Source organism: Bufo gargarizans, chromosome 4, assembly GCF_014858855.1.
Source record: "Bufo gargarizans isolate SCDJY-AF-19 chromosome 4, ASM1485885v1, whole genome shotgun sequence".
Classification (NCBI taxonomy): Eukaryota; Metazoa; Chordata; class Amphibia; order Anura; family Bufonidae; genus Bufo; species Bufo gargarizans.
Genome location: NC_058083.1, coordinates 220,345,934 through 220,362,775, shown reverse-complemented (window position 1 = coordinate 220,362,775; position 16,842 = coordinate 220,345,934). Strand labels below are relative to the sequence as shown.

Sequence of the window (16,842 nt, the reverse complement as noted above, 5' to 3'; positions counted from 1 at the left end):
ATACATATGTTTGACCCAGTGCTGAGCCTCCTGTACTTACGATCATAGCAGGCTGGAGGCAGGGCGGGAGGGCACTGCAGCGTAACTTCCTATGTCACGTGCCTGCGCCGCCTACTTCATTCATAAAGTGGGTGGAGCAGGCACGTGACGTAGGAAGTTACGCTGCCAGTGCCCGCCCAGCCTCCTGCCTCCAGCCTGCTATGATCGTAAGAACAGGCTGCTCAACACTGGATCGAACATATCTATAGTTAACCATTGCATGCCTGCAGTTACAGTAGATAGCATTAGTACAGTGAGCGGGGCCCAGTGCAATAGAATACAGTGACTGCACCAGGCCCCGCTGCCATTACAAAACTAAAGGTCAGCCCCCAGCCCCTCCTCCCCCCTCGCTGATACACACACCGGCCGCACTGTGCAGCTTGCAGTCGGCGGTGTATCAGTGTAAAAATGGCAGCCTTCGCCCCATAAGAAGCACTGCCATTTTCCTCCTACTTTGGGGGGAAGGGGGGGGGCGTCTTATAGGGCGAAAAATATGGTAGGTGTTCCCTACATGTTGTACAGTTTTTAGTGCTTTCATTCACTTCTCACTTTTCTTGTACATGGTCTTTTCCTTGTGGATTATTGTCAGTGCTTGATCATAGATGCTCTTTTTGGACTAACAGTTTCCATTTATTAAACCCTAAAAAAGACCAAATACTTCAGAAATATAAGGGGACATTTATTGACTCATCTACGCCCCTTTGTGGCATATTAAAAATGCTGATTTTGTTGCATCCCACTTTTGCAGCAAAATTTGAGACTTTTCCACGCTCACGCCACTTTTCAAGTGGGTGGTGAAGCAGGTTCACTTATCCTTTCTCTACCTGTTTTTTGCTTTGGAAAATTGCTTAAATCTATGCCTGCAAGGGAGCTGGTCTAGATGTAAGGCTGTCACACGGCCTGTTGGACCAAGCGCCAAACTTATGTAGAGGCTTTGGTGCCTCCTCTGGTAGTGCTGTGGGACTGAAGACTTGTATAAATAAATGTCCCCCAAATTCTTGTAAGCCAAGGTCGGGAACTTTAGTTTAGAAACTGTTATAGAAAAATGATATACTTATTTTTAATTGTTAACCAAAAATTGTATGTTCACTGTATGTAGCCCACTTGGGGTCTTCTGTTGAGTTTTTAAGCCAACTGAACACATAAAATCCCTTTCTTCATTAATTCAGTGTTGTGAAGTAAATTGTCAGGACGGCGGCCATTTTGTTTCTCCTAATCATTGCTTCCTAGACAAAACGAGCCATTAGTTATAACTAATGAAAGGTATTTGGCAATATATTTATAATAAAGTAATATTTATATATTTTCATTTTCTTAATTCCCGGAGAACCCATTTAACCCCCTTAATATTTTTTGGAGCTGTACAAAAGTTGCCAAATCAATGCTTCCTTCTTGAAAATCACTTTCTGCTCAGAAGCTATTGGATTAACCTGCAGGAAATGGAGAGGGGCCTAAGATGTGCCATTTTGCACCAAAATTGTGCAACAACTGTGGCTTAAAAATGTGTCAAAGTCACCCAACCAATAGTACAACAGAGTCAAAGAAAAGAGTCTATCTTTGCACCATATTTATCATCCAGCCTGGGCCCTTTGATAAATCTGATACAGGTCTAGACAGTCTGTCTAGATTTATGTAATCTACAGCAGAGTTCCTTAACTCCAGTCCTCAGGGCCCAACTGGCGGTCATGCTTTCAGGATTTCCTTAGTATTGAGCAGGTGATGTAATTAATGTCCGTGCATCAGGACTTACCACAGGTATTCGTTCTGTGGGATATTCTCAAATCATGACGGGCAGGTGGGCCCTGAGGACTGGAGTTGAGGAACACTGATCTACAGGATTAGTAAATATGGGCCACTGTGCCTAAAAGTGATATATGAATACAAATACAATCAGATGATTTTTTTTTTGTCATCAAAGAAAAGACTTTTAGAAGACTTAAAATAATCCAGCTTTCATCTTCACAATTCCCGAGATCCCCGATTATTGTGTTGAATCAGAAGAAGGCCATATATCACACTGGGTAGCAGTGCTATATCATAAAATACATCCAACTCATTATGCAGAATACAAAACACAATTTATATCATGTATAAATTTGATAATCATAATCAGCTGTATAAAATATAAATGACTGCATTCACTGGCTCAGAAAGAGAACTGTATGCAAGGAGATTCTCTTCAAATCATCAAATATTCTTAGCTGCAATCTGAAAGCGTTGAGTGTGCTACTCAACCATTAAGTTATGCATTACATGAACTGTGGATTGCCTACAGCATAGCAGAATAAAAAGCTGGTTTGTGCAGGAAAACAGAGATTTTCAAAGACTTAGTTCTGTTAAAACTCGAACAGCATTCTTTTCTGTTTCACCTTCTTGATGTGTCAAATTACTAAAAGGAATGCATTAAGAATGACATGCAGAATTGGTTATAGACACTGACAGTTATAGGTTGGATGTATAGATCCCATAACCTTTCCAATAGCACATTCTGGTAAAGGGTCTACGTGCCTCAATAGCTGCCTATCATATAATTTTTCTCAATATAATAACACTCCTGTATTGCATCATAATTCAATCAATGCTTATAGCAAGTTGTTTTACAAGTTGAATCTAAGAAATTCAGACCCCCCTGTTTGCTAAAACTGATTTGCATGCAGGTCTTCCTCTGGAGGACCACAGTTGTACATTGGATGTCCACTAAACTTAGTGTGCAATACTGCAATACATTCAAAGCAGAAAAAAAAACCTTTACATTGTGGTATCCACAGCAAATGTCATGTTAATTTCATTGTGGAGAGGAGAATAAGACACCTACAGATACCATGCAATGCTTTCTCTCCTGTGGGAACAAAGGATCGGGCATGTTGACATGTTGACATCCAGCAAGTGCTAGAGGGTCAAGAGGTCCGCATCCACATTAGGGCCTATCTTTCCAAAATGGGCCAGTTTTGCCAAATGTAATCATAAAGTATGTGTATAACCACTGTATTTCCCGTCTGTGTGCTATCTGCACTATACCTGCACATGTATGCATTAAAATAAATGGTGCAATTCACTATTCAGTTGGATCAGCACCAGTCATCATCTGTGCTGAGAAACTTAGAGCATGCACCATTCTTGTAATTTTCCATTCAAGGCTCAAATCATCAAATGAACAGTTTAGGGGGGAAAAACGGATGCACCCGGACACCATATGGACATCCAAATATGTCCATATATTGCGGTCTGAAATCTGAATAGCTGTCTGAATCAGGCCTTAGGAAAACACAAAGTTTAAACAGACCCTATCCTGCCCTTTTAAAGGAACCCTGCTTGAAGTCAAGCTTGCTACACCCCCTTGCTTTTGATTGAGGGGCTTTTACATTTATTTTATGCGCAATTCCTTCTTCAGATCTTATGCATGCGCCGTATGCACTGTATGATAATGTTCTCTGGCACACACATGAGATATCAATGAAAGAGCCCATCAAACGCAAAGGGCCAGGAGGGGGGCCCTGCAATCTTGACTTCAAGTGTGAAAGCCGCTGCCCCGTTGACTTCAAGATCCTCGTTTGCATACAGAATGCAGCTGCATAAAAGTTGTTTTACCGTTATCACGCCCATTGGACAGCTTGGACAAGCACATCATTAGAAACCAGATGACATCAGCTGTAAGGTACTGTGGACAGTTTAGGGGACATGTAGATTCTGACAGGTTCCCTTGAAACACATCACTATTCCGATGAAAGCACAATATCCTGATATTTATATATAGGTACTGTATATATCCAATAATGGAAACGCCATTATAACATGGAATAATCCTAGCTTAAGTGAAATGTGAAGACACTATTCATGCTACTATGCTATACCTATGTTGTGTTTCCCAGTATCATTAAGTGTGCGTACAAGAAAATTGCTTTGTAATGGAATGTTAAATTGACTTTCCATTATTTTCTCCCATGGAGGGAGCTTTTCCATTGTGGTTCCATTATCCTAAAGCATTTAAAGCTTCCTAACAAAAGATAAATACCTCCTATTGTAACTTTACATGTTATGCTAGTCTCTAGGGAAACAGCAATGGTACTGGAAAAACAAATGTTTAAAGGCCACATTAACTACAAAGATAACATGGTATTTCAGGAAGTTGCCATCTGTATTCCTCATGCCAGAAATATGGCCAAGGAGAGGGTCAAATATGCCTGTACACAGCCAGAAAAATGAAGATTCTGTGAAATAATGATGGTGCTAATGTAGTTAAGTAATCAGTCACAATTCATTATAAGCATAATATGAGCAGAATTAGATTTCACAGCTGCAGTTATTGTGAATGCCTCCATGGATTCTAGTTTTGTAGGTTACATGTACATGGATATAAAATAAGCATTGAGTTGTTACTTTGTATAAATGATCAAATATTTAGGAGGGGCAGTAAAAACACCATGTTTGTGTCCTACCACAGATGCATATACTGACCAGTTTTTTTAAAGGGGAAAGCATATACGAGGCAAACATGCATTAACACAGAACCATATTTTTGGATCTATTTGCCATTGACAGCAAATATATAAAACATTTACTTTCATGTATACATAACTTGTGTTCCAGAAAATCATAGTAATCTATGGTTTACAATATAATTAGGGATGAGCAAACTTGTGTTTTCAAGTTCGGTGTACATGGTTCGGGTTATCTAAGAAAAAAAAAACTGTGGTGCAGCCCATAGTAATTGAGAAATAGCTAGATTAGGAGCACAGTAATAAGGAGTGAAAAGGTAGCAGTAGGACCCTGGTGTCTAAAGGTGGCCATACAGATTAGGGTACGACCACACAGTCAGGTTACTTGATGCAGTTTTGGAAGCTAAAACCCAAAAAGAGACGTCTATTTGTCCTTTATACTTTCTCTCCTTTTATGATCCACTCCTGATTTTGTCTTCCAAAACTGTGTGCAGAAACCTGAATGTATGGTTGTACCCTTAGATAGAAGAAAGTTGATGGTTGAACAGCAGTTGAATGATTGCTTCTCTTTCCTCTATCTAGCTATCGGCGGGGGTCTGAGCACTTGCACAATAACATATCAAAAGTTTTCCTAAAGCACAGTGCCACTTTAAGGTGGGCCCAAAAATCATGAAAATACCAAGCATATAAACGGTACATGGAAGGTAGGGGTCCTGTTACGAGGATAAGGGATGCTGTTGTCTGGTTGTCATAGACATACATTCAATTTGCAGTAGTTTGTATTTGTGACCCACAGTGTCATCACATTATACAAATAATAATATTGAGGGTTATGAACATAGTAGCACATATAAGAGCAGTAATGTTGTTGCTGGCATTGTCATTCTATAGGTTTGGGAAAACAAAGGCTATCATCTAAATGGTTATCATTGATCACACCATTGTTTCCCATCTACGCTCCAATGTCAACAGTTATATCATCACTAGAGCATATGGTAATAACTGAAGTGTATAATAGTTTCTTTTAACACTTGGCTCTAGATTTTAGCAGCTATTCTTAAAATCCAGGTTAGTTTATCTCCATTTATTGTTTTCTTGACCATATCAAACGTCCCCATCACAAGGTTCATTAGACTGTAAATACATAACAATAACTAACACATGCAAAATTCATCTTGGTAAAGGTCTGTAGGCTGGTTCTAGGGAATCTCCAATAATGCATATAATATGTGTATTCATGATCTTTGTACAGTGATAGGCATGCATTTCAGGAAATAAACCTGGCATAAATGTGTCAGACAGACAATGATACAGACAGACGTTTAAAAACATGCCAATAAAGCAAGACACATACGCAGTATAGTCTTGGTCTTAATGGTAGGATCTATTCTCAGGCAAATAGAGAACAAACGGAAATAGGACCCCTTTTGCTTCTTCTGGTGAGGGAAAGAGCTCAAGTTGACAACTACCCATTTCTCCTCCAGTTCCTTCTGGTGGCAGTGGCACTCCTAGTGTTACAGCTCTGTTCAAGCAATAGATGTTGCCCCCCATGACTGTGCAACGAAATGGCAAACTGGGAGGAGGTGGCCCTGGACCAGGATGTAGGTTGACTCCATCACTCCAGTGCCTGGCCATTGAATTATAGGTGAAAACACTAAGGCCATGCTCACGACTGATATCAAATCGGTATATGCAGCCTTTGTGGGATACCATACCAGCAGACCTTCGGCGGCTGTTATTGTAAGGACATTCTTGCCATTCATTATGTTTGGGATCATATTTGAGTAGACGGTAAAAAAGAGTCCCACCTGATACATATATCTCACCATTACATGTTGTAGCTTCATGGGCCACAGCGAAAGCACCCTTAGGTAATGAAGCTACTGAGCTCCAACGGTCAAGACGGGGGTCATATTTTTCCACTGTGAATAGGCACTCTCCACCAATAGCATATAAATAACCATCTAGAGCAATAAGTTTCAACTGTGAGCGTGGTTGGGAGAGTGATCGGACCTTATCCCAGGTGTCAGTCAAAGGGTTGTAGCAAAATACTTGGTCAGAAAGTTTTGCTTTTTCACCGCTACCTTTAATTCCCCCAGCAATGAACAAATAGTTATACAGAACACATACTCCACAACCTTTAGTGTTTGCCTCCTCTGGAATCTTTGTCAAAGACCGCCATCTCCTTGTGGATTCGGTGAAGCATTGGACCTGATAAGTAGTTCCATCATCTTCAATGGAAAAAACTGATGAAGGACTCTGGGGTCTACTGCTCTCTCGGCTTTGAGGTCTACTACTACTGCTCATTCGTTCGAAAGCATCATTAATTTCGGCCACCACCAAACACTGCTTTCCATCCATTCTACGTTGTAATATTAAGTCTCTTTCTGCACCCGTCAGTCTGCCATAGACATTTGGGTCTCTAAGAACCTGTAGAAAATGGTCACTCATAAATTTGTAAGCAGCTTCCTTGAGCTCATTTAGTCTTTGCTTTTTTGCAATATAGAGCACCTGATAGCAGTTCTTGAGTGATATCTGGGACCTCATACTGTCCATGGCACACTGCACGGCACATGGGATCTGCAGGAACTTTGCCCCACTGATCACCTCCACCACATTTTCTTGCTTCACTTCCAGTTTTGAGCTGTAAATATAATCCACGAGCAGCTGTAAAGTCTGGTAACTTACACCCTTAATTTTAAGAATGTCTCTTGATGATCGGGCCCTGAAATAATCACTCTTCTCAGCCAAAATGGACTTATGTGCTTTAATCCTTTGCCCCCCAGTCACCTCAATCACCAGGTCTGGTTCACCAGGGGTTTCAGTGTTACCAGTTAAAATATTTCTCTCCAGATTCCCTTCAGTTTTATTGATTCCAAAATCTGCATTAGATTGTCTTGCTTGAGCTTGTAGATATTCACTGATTGAGATAGATTCGGATAAACTTCTTTCTTCACTATCCTCTTCCAATTCCGACACATTGTTCATATCCCACTGACTTCCACTCAGTGCCATGCTACCTTCACTCAGTGGTTCAGAGACTGATATGTCCTCAGCATCATTAGAGGTTACTTGCCTAGAAATTTCCAAACTAAGCATAGGCTGTACAACAGTGTCAGACTCAAGACTGTAGCCACCATTGGTGTGGGGTAAGCAGTCTTTTGCACTGCCGTTTGCATGTTTTTCAGAGCTTGCCTCCAACCCATCTCCAGGGGCCACACTGTACTCACATGTCCTCCTTGTAGAGGTCCCTTTGCTTCCATCATTTACCTTCAAGTCACTGGGGTAAGGAGCAATAGACAAGGCAGTATCCATATTCGTGGTTTCTGCAGACTGCTGTCACATAACCTTGGAGCTTTTACTGTTGATTTTCTTGTGTCACTGTTGTTTTTCTGGCATTACACCAGATACGGTTTGTTTCAACACTGCGCCTTTCACACACTGCTGATCCTGATTCTGAGAGCTGAGAGGTGTGTCAGGACTGCACCACATAAAACTGAACTCTTGAACTTCTTTCTATGTTCAACCTCCAATGTTTGCTCAGAAAGGATTGTTGTAATTTTATTACTATCCAGTTCCAATAAGAAGATTTAGCTCTGTTACTGTATTTAGTGTTACTGAAAAATAATTATTCTCCAGAAAATACCTTAAAAACCAGAATATCTAAAATTGCAGTTCACAGTTTACTAATCATGTTCGGCCCATTCTTCACATTTAGGACAGTGGCTCAACTTTAGTCCACATAACTGGTAAATGGGGGATTTTTTTTATCTAAGAGTATCTAGTATCTCCTAGGCTCAGCACTGCTGACTAGACGGTCAATGGATGTTGTACGTACAATCCTTCAGCTGCAGAAATCTCACAGGAATGAGTCACATTTGATTATCTTTAAGGTGACACTTGCAGGACGGATATAATTCCCTTCAGAAGTTAAGCAGCTTTCAAATAGAGCGTTCATTGCATATATTTCTGTGTATCAGATTTGGCTCTCTTAGTTGATTTTATTATACTGTACATTTTGGTTTTCCAGTTATTCACTGTGGCCTGTAATAAAAAATAAAAAAAAGACTTATATTGCGGAAAGAGATGAAAAACACATTAATATGCCAATATCTCATTATTTATTGACAAGTGCCAAGAGTAGTTTCTCTTAAGGATCCTAATTCAAGGCCAATATTAGCCTACACACCCTCCTAGAGTCAAACTATAAGAACATTAGTAAAAGCAAAAAGCAGGAGGTAAGTGACAGGTTCGTCTAAGTGGAAATGTACTGCATTACATGTAAGGGATTTCTGCCCTTTGCAATCTATATCTGACAAGTCATTAAGTGTTTGTGGAGACAGAAGAATCAAATTTTTATGGTCTGGAAATTGCTCCTATTCATCTAGCTTTAGCTTGGCCCTATTGATCTAGTTATCACTAGAGGAGAAGTAGAACCCATATTACAAAACTTTTGTATACCCAGGTAGTAGAATACACAGAGATGTACAGTAATATTGACACATGCACTGATATTTTTCACTTACCAAAATGTAGAAAACCCCTCCAACCTCCAAAAAATAAAGCTGAAAGCCTTAGGATCCTATTAGATGGCACCATTTTTTTAGGGCCCATTATCGTGATAACTGGCCTGTATAATTGAGCCAGCTGATGAGCGAGCAAACATCTTTCAACTGCTGTTGAGCAGCTAGAATCCTACATGAGACAAGAATGGGGCAATATACGTCTCCCAAAACTCCAAGAATTGTTCTCCTCACCTCCCAGATGTTTAAAAACTATTGATAAAAGATGAGGTGATGCTACACTATGGTAGACATGGCACTCTCCTAACTTTTTTTGAAATGCGTCGCTGCCATCAGGTTCTAAATTAATTAATTTGTTTCGTGAAATGCCTCACTTCCAACATCGGATATGTGTTGTATGATCTTTTCTCAATAAAATATGGGTCTATGAGATTTGAAAATCATTGCATTCTGCTTTTCTCATTTATTTACATTTTACAATGTCCCCACTTATTTTGAACTGGGGTTTTACAATAAATTGTGGTTTAATGTGGGAAAAAAGCCGCTGTGAATGATATATGATTTATGATTCCATATCTTATGATGTGGATCCAGAAGGCAGGGTCTTTGCCCCAGGCAGGGACACAAGAAGGAAGGGCTCTTTTATTAACTGTAACTATGGGACAGGGCCTTTCCTCCATGGCTGGACCCCCTTTTCCCCAGGGGTCCAGCTGCATGGTCTGCTTCCTTTGGAGGTAAGTCACTGCTGTCATCAGTTTTATTTTTTATTGGTTTTGCTAAGGATATCGGTCACTATTTTATGCTGCTCTTAGACAGATTCCCTTGAAAGGATCTTTGAAAGAATATTTAAGGAACGAACTGTAACATTTGTGTAATATCACACAAGATAAAGCTGAAGGCCATGATGTGGCACTCAGCCACTGCACAATATGGCATTCGCCTAATGTTCTCTCTGTCAAGGTCACAGAATATAATACAAAGATAAATCAGTGTACTACAAAATCTGAGAACAATTACTTGCTTACTTAATGCATGCCAAGTGTTAAAAAAAATATACTGTCTACAACAGTATATGCCAGTCCACGTTTACGTTGTAGAGACTAGCTACTAAGGCTGGACTCACATGCAGGAGCCACAAAACATCACACAAACAAAACTGAAACTGAGTGTTTTGTATCTAAAGAAATAGTCAAAGAAAACTACATCTTTCATTCAGTATGGCAGATATATAAAACTGGCTAAAAGATAAACTGGCCTTGTTGTCCATGGCAACCAATCATGGCACAGCTTTCATTTGTCAAGAGCATATTATCAATGGAGAGCTGTGCTGTGATTGGTTGCCATGGGCAACAAAGCCAGTTTTTTTTTTGTTTATTTTTCATTTAAACCGTTTTATAAATCTCCTTGCTCTTTTCAGATTTACTTTGCAAACATAATAAACCACCTTTTGCTCATGTAATTTCCATTCAAAATATCAACTAGCAATAAAAACAATAAATACATAATCAGAAAATTAGAGAAATACATTCAAAGACTGGATTAATATCAATTTATCAGAATTTGATTTATTCAGCTTAAAATGGATAATCTCATCAAAGACAACCCCTTTCAATTTGCAGCCCCCAGCCCATCCGGAAAACAGCTGATTTTGACAGGGAAGCAGCTGTCAGCCAGATACTGTATCCCCCCCCCCCCCCACACACACACACAGAGTGGCTTCAAGGGAAGTGTAGTATTACATAATAGCTATTCAGATGAACAGACTTCCTTGTAATACCCGACTCATTTCCACCAAAACAAGCGGCTCTCCGTTCTTGCTCACAAAGGGCGGCTTCAACTGGGGGAACCTAATAGGTCTTCTTGAAACAACCGCTGGAGTACAATTGACCTAATACTGATGAGCTATCCTGAGGATAGGTCTTCTGTTTCTTAGTCCCAGAAAACCATTTTATGTATCTTACTGCCATTTTCACACTTCTATTCTGCAAAAAAAATATTTTACAATAACTCTGTAGGACTATGTTTTTCTCTGACTATTTTTTTAACTAAAAATTGGCAAAATAAAGTTTTAACAATGTGACAGATCCCCCCCTCCCCACGCACACACACAGACAGACACACAAGAACTATTTTTGTGTCTATGTGTATTTTTTTGGGTTAAATGGAAAGGGGATTCAGTGAACTGTAGATGATAAAATGCTGGAGTATCACTGCTGACATCAAGCACTACTACAATACCTTAATGCACACTGACAGAAACTGTTGAAAGTGAAGCCTTATTAACTAAATCAGACATGATGAAATAATAAGACTGTCTATGTCAAATGCTCAGAGACAAACTGAACACTGTCTGAGCCGCCTAAACACGGAGCCATCATACTGGACCTATACATACAGTATAAGTGATCAGTGACAATAGCATAATATAAAAGCCATATAGATTAAGAGATCATTTTTGTGTTTGCTGCATCTCACTGAATTATTTTTCAAAAATACATTGGCCTATTATTAATTATTACTGCTCCCAGTGGCTTCTCTTTGCCCTACTCAGCAGTAGTGCATCTACATACCTAGCAGCCTGTCAATCACCATGAGTAGGGGTGTGATTTCTTTATTAAAACACTAGACTCATAAACAAAGTGTCCAGTGTATTCTTTGATTGCTTCTACTTGCATAATAACAAAGTTTTTAGTGCCGTTTTGGCTAATACAAAAGATTGCCCTTGTGCTATGCCTTCCCTACATACTGTATAGCAGCATAGTTTGATGACAGATCTGCTTTAAATCTTTGAGAACACATTTAAGGCTATGTTCACATGTTGGTATGCAAATAAGATCTGGTTCTAAAAAGAAAAGAAAGCTGAACCTCTGATGATGCCAGACAAAAGCAGCTATCTTCTAAGTAAATGCTTACCCTTTTAAACAGTCCTGGCATAACTTGAATAATAGCTAAGCCAGTACCTCATCTGCAGAAATTAGTTTTAGGGTGATTACTCCTCATCAGTGCAGTACAGTGCAAGATTCAGGGGGTGGGGAGAACTATTTCACCTTATGGAGAGTGCCTAATGTAAGAAGCAAATAAGCTTAAAAAAAAAAAAAAAAAAGTCCCCAGTCGTAAGATGCTCTTCATAAGGAGAATCCGGATGGAGGCCTCTCACCCAGTTAAGCCAGTTTTCTCTGTTCTGCACTGATGAGAAGCAATCTAAATGAAATAGCTATCTGCAGATTAATTACTTGCCTAGCTATTATCCAAGTTATGCCACAAGGACTGTTTAAAAGAGTAAGCATTGACTTATAGGATAGCTACCTTAAAGGGACACTGATAGGCCCTATAAACATATTTAGATATTCCTATGCAGTCATAGGTCTTTTAAAGTGTATTCCAATCATATAAGAGTACCCCCTGTCTGCATTTCAAACCATGTAAAATCAACTTTATATTCATATGTCAATCACCTTCCTTTGTGCCCAAGGGGCGGTTTTTCTCATACCTTTGTGCCCAGCCGCGCCCCAACTGTCGTTTCCTAGCGCCGCCCAGGTCATTATTATTCACTGCGCTGGGCGGCTTTTACAGTCCCCGATCCTGTTAGATCCCGAACATGCCCAATTGAAACGTATGGGCATCGGCCTCACTTGTACCTTCTGCGCGTGCGCCGGCTCTCTTCTCACAGGCACTCCTATCCAGCGCTAAAGGTACAAGTGAGGCCGATGCACATACGTTTCAATTGGGCATGTGCGGGATCTAACAGGATCGGGGACTGTAAAAGCATGTGGGGGATGCATTATGTTAATTATTGCACAAAATAACACATGCAGCATACAGGCTGCACGTTAATTGAAAACTGTTAGATTATGTTATTTGATTAAGGAATTGTTCACACAATGCAGTTTATGTGCAATTACAGATTTTTTTTTTGTTTGCCAAATTTGGGATTCAGTTAAAAAGAGGAGAAACAAAATCACAATCCCAAACTATGGCAAAGAACAAACAGCCAGGACAATAGTGTCTTCTGAGCAGCAGATTATGGACAGTGAATCGTTAAAAGGCTTGTCAATAACTTCAGCCCCCAGTTTAGCCTCCAGAAATACCATGAGGTGGGACAATGCAGTATATGTGCATGGACGGCTTGTTTACTACAGTCTAGGTGACATCACTCCCAGTGCTTTGTACTGAAGCAGAACAGAATGTACAAAGCTTTGAGTATTTTCCCTTTAATAAGGGTGTCTACCGCCAAATAACCCCGCTGTTTAGTGACAAGGTCTTCACACAACTAGAATAGGGGAGCGCAATAAACAACGCTCTTGAATAAATTGGTTGTGACTTCTGTTCACGGAGACCCTGAAATAACTGCGTGCACACTGGGCAGGAGTTTTTTCTCCTGCTGGTTTCACTGGAAGAGCTGGCAAGTGACTTTGCTATTACTCATATTTTGCAACTATTAAGTGCAAAATCAATTTCGCCTTTATGTTACCAAAACGTTAACGATGCAGAACATGACTCACTCTGTCCATTCCTGTCAGGACTGTAAAAGATAACCCAGCTGAAGGCACACACGATATATTAATACTTAGGGTACTTTCACACTAGCGTTTTTATTTTCCGGTATTGAATTCCATCACAGGGGCTCAATACCAGAAAAAAATGATCAGTTTTATCCTAATGCATTCTGAATGGAGAGCATTCCATTCAGGATGCATCAGTTCAGTCCCTCTTACGTTTTTTGGCCGGAGAAAATACCGTAGCATGCTGCAGTTTTCTATCCATTATCAATTTCCATTGAAATGCATTAATGCCGGATCCGTCCCCAAATGTTCCGGAATGCTGGATTTGGTTTTGCAGTCTGCGCATGCGCAGACCTTTAAAAATGTGAAAAGGATAAATACCAGATCCGTTTTCCGGATGACAACCGGAAAGACGGATCCGGTATTGCAATGCATTTGTCAGACGGATCCGCATCCGGATCCGTCTGACAAATGCATCTGTTTGCGTCCAGATTTCCAGATCCGGCAGGCAGTTCCAGCGACGGAACTGCCTGCCAGAATCCTCTTGCCGAAAGTGTGAAAGTACCCTTATAGGGCAAGAGATATACGGTACAGAAAGTGTGGTTATGAAACCCAGTTTAGGATCCCTGCTCACTAACTGTGGGATTTTTATTGAATGCAATGAGAAAGCATAGAAAAAAATTGCTCTGCATTCAAGTGGATATCCAATCATGATCTTAAAGGGCACCTGGCAGCAGATCTCTACCTATGAGACTGGCTTACCTGTTACATGTGCGCTTGGCATCTGAGGGCATCTGGGTTGATCCCATGTTCCTATGTGCCCCCATTGCTGAGAAAAATAAAGTGTTAAAATATATGCAAATGAGGCTCTAGGATCAGCAGGGGCGTTGCTGTTACACCTAGAGGCTCTGCTCTCTCTGCAACTGCAGTGCCTTCTGCACTTTAATTGGCAGGGTCAGGCAGTGAAAATGTCATCACACTTGGCCCTGTCAATCAGATGCCCTTTAATATTATTTATCTAATATATAAGCTAGTAGTTAGTACTTACAGCCATACAGTTAGTACATGCCTGTGCTGTTTATCTGCTATAACATTTTCTGAGATCTTGCTCGCTGGCTCTTTTTTAGCTCAGCTCTATCAGAGAAGAGCTGTGATCTGTGACCACAGCTTAGCTCCAGTATCTACAGGGAGTTTGGGCTAGTATGAGACACACCTCTTGCCTCATGATTGGTTCTGGCTGCTGCTCTCTCCCTCCCATTGAAGCTCTGCCTTTTCTGATTGGCTGTTCTATATAATCACAAGTCTATTGCAAGCTAATCAGGAAGTCAGTGCATGGAAAATAGATGTCAGCAATTATTTCAAAGCACATATTACTAAACTACTTGTGAGAGAATAAGATTATTAAGGAAACGGACGCTGGTAAGGTCTCCTGGAAATCTACTTAAAGGGGTTATCCAACATCATACAACCCCCCATGTGCCGGGCCCCTCAGAGGGAATATACTTACCCCGCTCCCTGCGCTGCTCCTGGTCCCCGCACCGCCGCTGCTGCTTCTCCCTGTATACAGATGAAAACATCCGATGTCGGAAGAGAGCAGCCAATGACAGACGGGGACGAGCCTCCCTAAAGTCACCCGCGATGCTAGGGAGGCTCGTCCCAATCCCCAACTGCCATTGGCTGCTGCCCCCCGACACCGGATGTTTTAATCCGTGTACAGGGAGAAGCAGCAGTGGCGGTGCGAGGACCAGGAGCTGCGCAGGGAGTGGGGTAAGTGTATTACCTCTGAGGGGCCCGGCACATGGGGGGTTGTATGATGTTGGATAACCCCTTTAAGTAGATTTCCAGGAGACCTTACCAGCGTCCGTTTCCTTAATAATCTTATTCTCTCACAAGTAGTTTAGTAATATGTGCTTTGAAATAATTGCTGACATCTATTTTCCATGCACTGACTTCCTGATTAGCTTGCAATAGACTTGTGATTATATAGAACAGCCAATCAGAAAAGGCAGAGCTTCAATGGGAGGGAGAGAGCAGCAGCCAGAACCAATCATGAGGCAAGAGGTGTGTCTCATACTAGCCCAAACTCTGTTGTATGATGTTGGATAACCCCTTTAATAATATGTTTTAATCCTTAATGGATTTTTATATTGATGGCCAGCGGTGGACTGGGAACTTAAAGTGGCCCTGGAAAAAAAAACTTAAAGTGGCCCCATGTTGTAGGCAGGTCCAACAGAACCAATGCAAAATACCATCCCAGCAGAACCAAATAACATAGTGTAGCACAATATATTGCCCCAAAAGCTGGCCCTCTGTGGTGGCCAACAATAGCTACCATCTTCTGTCCTCCTCCTCCAGTTGTCTATGGAGCAGAGGGCTTTGGAGGTGAGGTGCGGGCCACAGCAGCTGAATTCAGGAGGCCCTGTGTGGTCACTGTCCACCTGATGCTCACAGCTTTAATTACCGCTGAGAGCTCATTATGTACCTGGTCAGAGGCAGAGAGAAGGACTTGAGTGGCCCCCTGGGATATCGGCCCACCGAGAAATTTCCCTGTAGTGTGTATGACCAATCCGCCCCTGTTGATGGCTGATGCTCTGGATAGGCCATCAATATCTAATCGGTGAAGTCCGAAACCCATGACCCCCACCAATTAGCTTCTCCCAGTGTAGCTCCTGCATCCGAAATACACAAAATAACTATTAAGCTCCCATTGAAGTGAATGAGAGCAGTGGTGCAGTAACCAGCTCTGTCATGTACACAATGGATGGAGCTATGTCGTTTTAGCCAACTGATCAACAGGGGTGTGGCCTGATGCATTCCCACTGATATTTTATTGATCCTCTATATATTGATCCTGAGGATGGGCCATCAAAATTTTTACTTTTTTGTTGCCTATAAAAACATACCACTTTAGTCTTACAAATGCTCAAAAAGCTACAGTATAGGCTCACATTGCCACCATTTTCAGTGAAGTTTTAGTCGAAATCAAGAAACATAACACCTAGCCAATAAGGAGGATCATTTTCTCCCATCCACTAGTGGATATGAATGAGTTATGATAGAAACATTTTTAGATTTATTGAAATTGGCCCGATCAAATATCAGATTTACAGGTGTACCTGCGATACATAATAAAACAGCAGATGAAAAGCTCAGCTCTGCTACAGTATATATGGAATTTTGTGGTTAGCAATGTTTTATAATACCTCATAGATTACATTTTATTTCTACGTACAAATTACATTGAAGAAATGATTTATTCTTCAAGCCTAACTACAGTCATTGGAATAAGAAGTGAAATGAGCACTGTGGCAGGATGACAGCGCGCTCTCTCCCGTAGCTAGC

General features: G+C 40.9%; 1 protein-coding gene across 1 annotated transcript in view; it reads right to left on the bottom strand.

Moving 5' to 3' along the window:
- Positions 1-882: 882 nt before the first annotated feature.
- The window catches only part of KBTBD11 (kelch repeat and BTB domain containing 11), a 42,363-nt gene continuing 26,403 nt past the window's right edge, over positions 883-16,842 (bottom strand). Inside the window, exon 2 of the mRNA XM_044290573.1 lies at positions 883-8,519. Coding sequence (XP_044146508.1) covers positions 5,847-7,790 — 1,944 coding nt within the window. The 5' untranslated portion in view covers positions 7,791-8,519 and the 3' untranslated portion in view covers positions 883-5,846. The remainder of the gene's footprint in view (positions 8,520-16,842) is intronic.